Consider the following 10,678-nt stretch of genomic DNA (forward strand, 5'->3'; position numbering starts at 1 on the left):
TCAAAGAAAGAAAAATGGACCAAGCATTCATTAATGAAATTAATAATATATGTGTGTGCACATTAAAAATTAATAATATATGTGTGTGCACATTAAAAAGTCATGTCACAATGATGCAGAGCCATGACTAGATGGGGAAGATTTTACTTTCATAATTGGAAGAGCCATAATATAAACATTTTCATTAAAAAATAAAATAAAAGTACAACAAATACACATTCAAAGTTCAGACAGCAGACATGTTAGTTTCTTCCCTTATTTGACTTTGTAACAAGTCATATACTAATTATTTTTTTCGTATCGACGTGAGAGCTTTATGATGTGAAAAGTTGCTATATATTCATGCATCCAACTATGATAGGTGGATCCAAATTATTAGATTGATGGGCATCACACCTTATATTTAGTTGTGATACGGTTGTGAATACGGGGTATCGAGTTAGAGAGGATCAAAATGTGTTGAGTTAATAATTGATGGGCATCACACCTTATATTTAGTTATGATATGGTTGTGAATATGGGGTATCGAGTTGAGAGGACCAAAATGTGTTGAGTTAATAAATATTTACTAGTTTTATTTATAGTTTGAAATAATTACAGTTTATTTTCCTATTTTATAATTTCATTATAGTATTCAAGTCAGATGTAACTAGATACATATTATTTGCTACTAGATCCACTGAAATAGGGTGGGGGGAGACGAACGAGATTTGTCTATATATCCCCAATAAGTGCGAATGACACTAGATACATCACTACAACAAAAACAACTTTTAGCGGCATTAAATATTGACACTAATAAAGTGTGACGTCTTTACCGGTATTAGTTAAGTGCCATTAGAAGCAATGTAGCTAAAGACTTTAAAGACATATACAAAGAGCGACAATTGCCGCTAAAAATACATGTTTAGCGACAATTAAGAATTAAATGCCCCTAATGGTTTTGTTGTAGTGCATGTATATGTGATTTACATATATCCAAGATACAAGATATACAAGCGAGATATGATAGTGGCAAGCGAGATGGGGGGATGGGGGGAGGGAGACGAATGAAATTTGTCTATATATCCCATTTACATGCGAATCACTAGTATGCATTGTATCTAGAACAAATTACACCTAATTTTGACTTCATGTATCTCGAAATACATGTATTTAGACGTGACAAGACGTACCAAAATCGATAAGTTTAGTAATATTATAAATTAATGTGTATCTAAGTAATTAACTCATAACTAGTGAAATTTCGATAAGTAGCCCATAAATTAATTAGGCTAAATTGGCTCAAAGATTAGTTAGGCTAAAATGAATTGGACAGAAAATAGCTAAAAATGGGTTGGGCCAACTAGCCCAACTTTAGCTAATTCATTTTTAAGAGATTTTTATTACTAATTAAAAAGATATTTTTCGCTTCAAATAGATGGGTTTAAGTAGGAGAAATTTGCTAATAATATTCATAGCTACATGTTAGAGGAGGAGAGAGGCAAGCAATATTGATAGATGGAGGAGAGAGACAAACGAAATTGAGGGAGGAAGGAGAGAGACAAGCGAGAGAGTGGAGAGAGGCGAATTATATTTGTAAATCTATCAAATAATATATGTATATTGTATGATATATAATTGTATATATGTATTTGTATACCTGACAAACGAGATTGGGAAAGGGAAGAGAGAGGTGTGCGAGATTAGGAGAGAGAGGAGAAAGGCGAGCGAGAGAGCGGAGAGAGTCAAATTGTATTTGTATGTTTGTCATATATTTGTATATGTATATGTATTTGCATATGTATAAGAGAGGAGAGACGCATGTAATTATAGCTAAAAAGAAATTGCGAGTAATAATTAATTCAGACTATAGATATGTTAGCTAATTAACTAGTATATGTTTGCTTATCTCCTTAATTTTCCCTTTTTAAGTAAACATGCTCAATGCTCAATTTTACCTGATGTTATTTTAGATAAAGCAATATGACAAAATATGAAGACTTTTATACCTAAGAGAATGTCTAAATTTATCAATTTCTATCAAAAACTATTTAAAATTAGACCCCATTTTTTGTATTAGTCCTTTATTCTAAAAAAGATATTTATTCATAAAATATCTTTCACGGAAAGAACTTGGAAAATATTTCGAAGGACAATTATGTCTTTTGATCATATTAATGCATGCATTATAATTCTTTCCTTTACTAATGAAATAAATATCCATATTTTAGTCATACATACATTAATATCAAATAGAGTGTATAACTATCGAAAATATGTTTAAAAAATGTACCTAAAAATAAGGAAAATAATAAACAACTAATTCATACATTATCTTTTTTCTAACGCAATCAAAAGATATCAAAAAAATTAAACGATAGTGTAGGGATAAGTTGAATTTACTTGACATATCGAAAAACTTGAACGATAGTGTTTTGAATTTATTTGACATATCGAAAAAGTTGAACGATATTGTTTTGAATTTATTTGACATATCAAAAAAATTGAACGATAGTGTAGGGATCTAGTACATATCTAGACCATCCTATTGTCGTTAGTTGTATAAAACCTAGAACACAACATTTTCTCTATAAAAGGGGAAACAACCTTAGTTCTTTTAAGTTTTGCTATCAAAATAATTCAAAAATTCTATTAGTTAATTCAAAATCAAATCTTTCAACATTCACGATCTGTATTTTTTCACGCCTATTTCTTATAAGATTCAATCCCAACCTTGTTAGATCTCTATATTTGCAGATGATCGCATTACATCATCTTATATAATAACTTTGAGTTTATTAATGTTGTTGTCAATGAAGCTCAAATTTTTGCAGTTCACTTAGACTTGTACTTGTAATCTTTCGTATATAAAAAAAATGTAATCTTTAACTCAGTCAATAATCTCTTGCAATTTTTAAAGTCAATAATCTTCTATTAGATCTTATAACTTTTTCAGGTCCAAGTACCAATAGTGACCAATGATCTTGAAAATGAGTAATCTTAGACTTTTCTTTAACCATTGCTTGCCCCATGAGCAAAGTCTTCAAGGTCAAAAGTGTTGTCCATGGGGCAAGAAGGGTCAAAAGTTAAAAGACAATTCACTTCCAAAGGCATTACCTGATACAATATAATGAAACAAGTATGCTTTTAAAGACATTAGGTCTCCTAAGGTTTCGATTGTATCGATACATTCCCCAAGAGGGGCAACTGTTCTGAGTGAGTGATATACTACTATGCACTGTGCCAATTAGGGTCCAAGCACTGGTACATATACATAATTTAAGCTTTGGTTCCATCACCCCATCACTTCCATATCTTCATCAGAGAAAGGAAGAAACTTCTCTCTGTTTGGACTTTCATGAACATTATACTTAACAAGCTTGACTGGTGTTCCTCTTATATAGGTGTCCTTCACTAGATCTTTGCGCTTTCTGCTACCATCAACAGGCAATTTATCTTTACAGAAGTAAGCATTAGAGAATGTTTTGTCCATTGAATCGTCCATTTCCTCATCGCCAATGCATTTTCTGGGCTGAACTTCAGGGAGAAAGCAGTCCGGCCTTGAAATGCATATTGCTGTCTTGGCATCGAACTTCAGTTTGTCATGATCAAACACCCAGAGACCTTGGTCTTCCAGGACAAAAAGCCATTCTGTGGATACATGCAACTTATCTTAGAAAACACGAACACGACAATGGAGAAAAAGTGTAATTTATTATTCACAAGGTAGATTTGCTATTGATTTTGAAGAGCATCACTATGGTCTGCAATTTTCTAAAACCTCAGCCTCATAGGAAGGAAAAAATATGAAAATGGTTAGGTATAAGCAAAATCAAAACAATCTAATGTACTCGAATATAAAACAACACTAGATAAAAGACATACTTATGAGAGCTTTAGGTGTCATAAGTTTTGGATTTCTCAGCTTTTCTTCTATGCCAGCTTGGACAGAGACCCATTTAAGTAACTCACTGGGTAGCTGAGACTCAGAGAAAGCATTTGCATAAGCAGTCAGCCTATCTTGATCACATATTTCCCTAAAACCCAACAATTCCCACATTTATTAGCAGATAACAAGTTAACAAGCTTCTTTTCAAATTTTAGAGCAGCAATTTTCCTCTACCTAGCAAACTGTATTGCGTTATCCACTATTAAGGACCATAGCAGAACCAAGTTCCTGAAAGAGGATTCCGGTATCTGAAACCATCTGCCAGAACTTAGAAATGAATGATCAACCAGTATCACAGCATCGTACAATAGTTTCTGTAGAATAACTGCATCTTCAGAACTCTGCAGCAATAAATATTGAAAACAAAAAGTGAAGAGCTTAGCCTTACAGAAATCAACCTGATCTGCAAATTTATGTGCATTAGAAGGGACTGGATACATCCTTAAAACCTGTATAAAACATGAAATGTACACATACAAACAGAGTGGGGAGCACAGCAGAGCATGGACCTTGTTGGGACATCGTACATGCTATCCACTCTTAAATCTTTGCGATAATGAAGGTTGTCATGAATACGTACCAATAAGGCAGTGACCACAAGCTTTTTTTCCGAAAGAATTCTGAGAAGCATATCTACAAGAAGTAAAAACTAAAAGCCATCAAGAATCAAGTGAAATATTGTCAATATAAAGCTTGAATACATTACTTGGCTTTCAAAGCCCACTCTAACGCTAAAAATATACAACTATTTTAAGTAAAAAAAGAAGTTTATGTCTCGGCTTAAAAAGAGCAAAGCAAAAAGTGCAGCTAATTCAGTTTACAAAGGTTTTATCATGCAATGAAGTCAAAGCTCAAAATAGATTACCTAAGAAAGGATCACAGTGATTGGAGGTTTGAATACTCTTAAGTTCCACATAGTTTCTTATTTATGGTACATGTGGGGGTTAAGTGATGCTGGCAGATAAAGAATGATCTATCCACTTTTGCCAAGATTAGTTTTCTGGAAAGCACACAACTGCTTTTCTTCACGTAGGCTCCCAAACATGATTATTCTGCTGTTTGCTTTTCCAACTCAATTACAAAGTCCCATGGAATATATGCATGCCATTGTGATATGTGTACTGTATAGTATACAACTAAAAGTAGCAATTCTAGCAAATGCAAGTGTTGAGATTTCATGGAAATTGCATCAGTATCAATAGAGAGAAAATTTTATGCATATGCACATGGAAGATTTAAATAGAGAATAAGTTGCTTGAAAACAACTTGCACTTTAAAGGAAATAGAGTTCCGTGAAAATGAACTCTTCAAGAATGCCCAGCTGATCAAAAATAATTTCAAGAGCAGCTGAACAGCCTTACTTCACAAGCAGCAGCTTCTTTTCACAAACCATCAACCGAAGTCCAAATCAAAAGAAAAGAAAACTGATGGAAATAATATTGTACAACCTTAGCACTTTATATCTCTTGCTAAAATGAGACAGAGAATATATTGGATGTGCTGTCCTTAGTTTTTCAAAAATAAAAGAAGAACCTCAGCCAAGTCACAACAACACAAGCACATGAAGATTAAAGGTTTCCCAGCTTTAGTGATAAACAACCAACTTGACTCGCACCCTATTAGCATATCAACATTTTTATCCATAAATTTCAGCTGTGACAAGCAAAAAAGATATAAGTTGGACTACCTGCAATGAGACCACATTGACCCCAATACACTGGACATCTATGCTAACTAAATCCGAAGGGATTTATAATAGAAGATGAATGTGTAAGGGTGTAACCAACCTTGGGTTATACAGTATAGGCATCAAGGAAAATTAACATCAACTCAAGCAAAAATGAGTGACACGCAACATTCGATAAAGGGTTGTCCTCAACACAATAATTTTCTTTTCATTGAAGGACTGAAAAAATGGATTTGTTTTCAACATTCCAGCCACATCTACAGCTAATTGGTTGGTGAAATAAAGAATTTAGTACGGACAACAACATACCCAGTATAATTCCACAAGTGAGATCTAGGGAGGAGAGACTATTTGTATAAACCCTCAGCTCAGTATAAACCCTCAGCTCAAAACATATGCAAGCAAAGCATGACAGAAAGAAAAAAAATTCGACAACAAAATAGCAAAATAAACAAGACAAATGAAACAACATGTAATAGTGAAAATTTAGATAATAAGATCTCTTGGCTACATATTACCCCTCTACGCTTATATCGACCTCCAAATCTTTCTATCTTGGGTCATTTCCCAAGTAAGCTGAAGATGTGTCATGTCCTGTCTAATCACCTCCTCCCAATTCTTCTTCGGCCTACCTATACCTCTGCTGAAACATACTATAGCCAACCTCTCAAGGAATTTAGTACAGAAAGGCATACAAATACAAGAACAATGATATTTAATTATTCATATGATGCAGACAATATGGCGTGATATCATAAGACCTATACATTTAGAAACTTGGAAAGACATTAGGAAAAAAACCCCTATTGATTATTATTATTTGGTTATTTGTTAGGAAATATAAGCATATTAAGTGGATCACTTTTAGTCAGCCGATGACACTGGTATCCTCCTAAATCCCCATAAAAAATTATGCTCGACATATTATTGGGCTGTGCCCATCTTCTTACAAAATTTGATATGGATTTTGTTATCTCTTTATGACTGGTCGGAATAGCAAGGTGATGTTACTGCATAAAACAATGAGCTGTGATACATAATCAGGTATTGAACTAGCAAGAACTCACCTAAAAATTCAGTATTTTGGAACTGCTTGAGAGTGTGAATTGCCCAGTTTCGTGCATTCTTTTGGAAATCCTCATTAACAAATCTCATATTGAACTTCAAAGAAAGAGCAAGCAAGAACACCTCGCAGATTACGATACCAGCTAGATCCCTGATCCCTCGCCTACTTTTCTGACCCTTGTGAACCTCTACACTAACAATCGGAAAGAAAACTCCTAAGTTCTCCTCAACTTTAGCACACTTCCCAACCAAATGAACCATCCAAACCCCAGCCAATTCCTCAAAACAGACAATATCGTCATCAATCATATTTCCATTTTCAGGCAAAACCAAACATAGACATATATAATCAACAATTTTCTCTACCAACTCCTTAATTTCACTAGTCAAGCTCAACCCATTTCGCGAAAACTCACACACGATATCATACAACACATAGATTAACGGGGCAAGCAAGGCAATCTTTTTCGTCCCATTACACGAACCCGAACACGAAATTAGCAACTGAAACAAGTCCTTAGCAACTATGGTTTTGCTAAAACCAGCTGATTTTGAAGAGTGAAAAGTGACAGCAGAGTAAAACCATGTAATTTCAAGAGGTGGGTCAGGCATTGTTTGGACTAAACGAAAGAAAATGGACTCAAAAACAGAGAAATCACAACTTCCATTTTGGTACGAGGCCAAGAAGTGATTGATTGATTCTTTCAACATGGGCTCAAAGCCCTTTGTTGATGAACACATCGACAGAGATTTTTGAGGTTGTAAATGAAAGCTAAAATGGGGTTTTCTCAAGCTTGATTTTGGAAGAATTCGATGGGATTTAGGGTTTAACAGTAACCTCAAAACCCTAGTTTAAAGGAGTAGATGGAGGTGGGAATTTTTGGGGTCTATTTGTAACGGACATTTTTGTTTTTTTGAATTTGGTTTTGGGAATTGTATTATTGTATGGATTAGCGGGAATAAAAGAAATAGCACCAACTCCATATTTCCTTTTCTTAAAAAATGAGAAAATAACGGAGTCAACGCTCAACTACACACTTATATTCTATAACGCTCTATTACCTTTCAAGGTTATTTGGTTTGATGAAAAGTTGTGTTGAAATTAATTTTGATGAAATTAGTTATAATGAGATTAGTCATATTAATTGCTGAGGTTTTTTTTAAATTTAGTTATTTGATTTGTTATATTCAAATAATATGCATGATATAATTTCTAAAAATAAGTTGTTTGCTTACAAAAATATCATCCATTTAATTTATTTCTTAATATCTTTGAAAGCTTTAGTTTCTTCCATTTAAGAATATAAATTTCATCTTACTTAGATTAAATATTTTTGTGAGTACATTCTCATAATTATACCGTGTGTTTTTACATATAAAACAACTATCTTATTTAGCTTATAAATAAAATTTTCAATCTTAATTTTGTTAAAGTTAAAAAGACTTATTATTAATGTCACTCATTATTGTAATTATTTAGTTATCTTTATTTTAATTTATATATAAAATACAATTTTTCAAGTGATTTAAAAATTATTTAGTTAAAAATATGTAATTAAACAACGGAGTGAATATTTAAAGAGATATCAAAATATAAATAAACATAAGAATTAGTTAAATAAATTCAATGTATAATATACTTATAAATTACAACTATATTTATTTACTGTAATTTTTTAATGAAAAAATATAAAGTCATAAAAATAATGAGTAGTGAAGATTGTGAATGTTATTATGAATGGTATTAAAAACTATTTGACTATACATGTATGTAAAAGTGATGTATAAAAAGTGGGTTTAAGAGAGTATTTAGGAATAACTTATTATAGTTATTAATCAAATAAAGAACTAAGGAATACTAAAAACTTATTCGAGAATTATTTTTCCTTACCCATTACATCAAACGATCCCTTAAAATATTTTAAATTGAAATTCTTTCCTTCTTCAACAGTGATATAACACAGAGAGTGAATTTAAAGAGAGTGAAGTAACACAATATTGTAAAAGTTAATTTTATACTTATACTTTTTTTTAAAAATATAGTTTTCTATCTGTTTTTAATAGATTTGATTAGAAAAGATCTAATAAATTCAATCCTTTTTTTTCAAAAGCATATAAATCTACTCAAATGGTGATATGTATAAAGGGTAATATTTACTTTTAATAAGCAATAACATTTTAATTTTAACGATAATTTTTATTTTAGGTATAAAATATACAATTCGAAGTTAATAGCATTCGTGATATTTCTGGAGTGGATTTTCCTTTTATTTAGTTTTAGAATTTTATAATTGGATCTAGTAGGAGGAGAGATAAAAGAGACCTGTTTTTGACTATTTTCTCTCAAAAACATAAGAGAGTTAAAATGTCCTTTAACGTATTAATAATGGTTTGAATAAACACTTCTTTTATCTATGGATCAAAATTGTTCTTTAACATTAAAATGTTGCTTTTAATGGAATGTTGACATGTCATTAGTGAGGTCTTCTAACTAAATGTCACGATTCGCGTCTACACCTTGGATGTGGCCGACTCTCAAGAACCATTGCTGGTCCCTGAGCGAACCCTCATCTTGGCTGACTACAAGCGGAAAACTAATTTAAGCATGTAAAAAACTTAAAATAGAATAAAATTCATGAAACTAAAATACAGAACTTTAACTCAAAAGAAAATAATATGTTTAATTCACCATAAAATAGTCAATTTAAGTCTTTAAAACATTTAATAAAATAAATGATTAATACAAACTCCTCAACTATACTCACTATCTATGAACCCTCTAACTGATAATGATGGAAGTCAGGACAAGACCGACGACATCCTGACTGAACTTGAAAAGTAAATGAAATTCTCCCGAAGCAAGGAGGCTCACCACAGCTAACTCAAATTCTCGCATGTATCAATGAAACTCTTGCTGATGATCCTAAATACCCATATTTGCATCATGAGCAGATGCAGACCAAATGACTCAGTACATGGAATGTACGAGCATGTAAGAGAAATTCTAAAGCACAACATAAGCTTTAATCTTGATAAAAGAAACATACTTACCTTTCTTAACTCACTCAACTCAAGAATACTCAAACTTACTCAACTCAAAAGTACTCAAGGATAAGATACTCAACTCAGAGATATGATATTCGACTTCAAAGATATGATGCTCGACTTAAAAGAAATCAACTCTAAATACTCAACTCAATATAAAACAAGAATACACATGCAATCTATGGAAATCTTTATAAAACAACAAAAACAACTTAGTTCGTTAAAGAAAATAACTCTACTTATATAATAAAGTAATATAGTTTCTGTGGGAGATTCTCTAATCGATAACCACCACTATGAGCCTAAGTGATGGTACATGGTTTTACCTCACGCTGGCAAGGACCATCCTATGCCTTTCCATTGACATATGACCTTACTTAAATTAGTGGATCCATTAGCTTAACTTAAGGAATCATATAAAAAGTATGATCATTTACTACCCATGATGATTACATGGTTTTATGGAGACTTGAGTTAATATGAACTCGCATCCCCATATCGGTGCTCAATGCTACTCCAAAAACATACTTATCTCATATATTTTTAAAACAAGCTTCTTTCTTTGGGTTGAGATAATTACTCAACACTTAGCTTAAAAGCTCTCTTAGAATCGATGTTCCCTTTTCTTGCTCAAAACTTATTTGGAAATTCAGTTTACTCTTATCTTAAATGTGAATACATTTATAAATTCTTTGGGGGAATACTTAGTTCTCAATAACTTTTTGAGAAGTGAACTCAACTCTTTACTTTTAGCTTAACTTGAAACTCTTAGTCTTAAAACAAAGTTAAAACGTTTGTAAAAGACCCTTGAAAACTTTGCTAACTTCACTTGACTTGCTCTTAACTTTTAGACTTGACTCTTAACTTCTCTTGACTTTGATCTTAGATTTCCTTGAATTGGATTATGAATTCAAGGTTTGTGATCTCTTGCTTACGCATGATTTCATGAT

At 32.2% G+C, this 10,678-nt stretch overlaps 1 protein-coding gene across 1 annotated transcript; it reads right to left on the reverse strand.

The window, feature by feature from the left end:
- Positions 1-3,084: 3,084 nt before the first annotated feature.
- Positions 3,085-7,590, reverse strand: LOC101261644 (uncharacterized). The gene is made up of 5 exons (XM_010326740.4): positions 6,686-7,590; positions 4,512-4,564; positions 4,106-4,272; positions 3,868-4,019; positions 3,085-3,633 (listed from the first exon to the last, which is right to left on the reverse strand). The coding sequence occupies exons 1-5, from the start codon at positions 7,422-7,424 to the stop codon at positions 3,278-3,280; spliced, it is 1,467 nt and encodes a 488-aa protein (XP_010325042.1). The 5' UTR covers positions 7,425-7,590; the 3' UTR covers positions 3,085-3,277.
- Between the last annotated feature and the right edge of the window lie 3,088 nt (positions 7,591-10,678).

This window comes from Solanum lycopersicum, chromosome 8 (genome assembly GCF_036512215.1).
Source record: "Solanum lycopersicum chromosome 8, SLM_r2.1".
In the NCBI taxonomy this organism is placed as follows: Eukaryota; Viridiplantae; Streptophyta; class Magnoliopsida; order Solanales; family Solanaceae; genus Solanum; species Solanum lycopersicum.

What these genes read in the sequence shown, in the direction of transcription:
- LOC101261644 (XM_010326740.4), bottom strand. Translation starts at nt 7,424, where the DNA reads ATGTGTTCATCAACAAAGGGCTTTGAGCCCATGTTGAAAGAATCAATC. An exon ending in CCAAAATACTGAATTTTTAG is followed by an intron (nt 4,565 to 6,685) that starts GTGAGTTCTTGC and finishes TACTTCTTGTAG; the next exon opens with ATATGCTTCTCAGAATTCTT. An exon ending in AACGCAATACAGTTTGCTAG is followed by an intron (nt 4,020 to 4,105) that starts GTAGAGGAAAAT and finishes GTTGGGTTTTAG; the next exon opens with GGAAATATGTGATCAAGATA.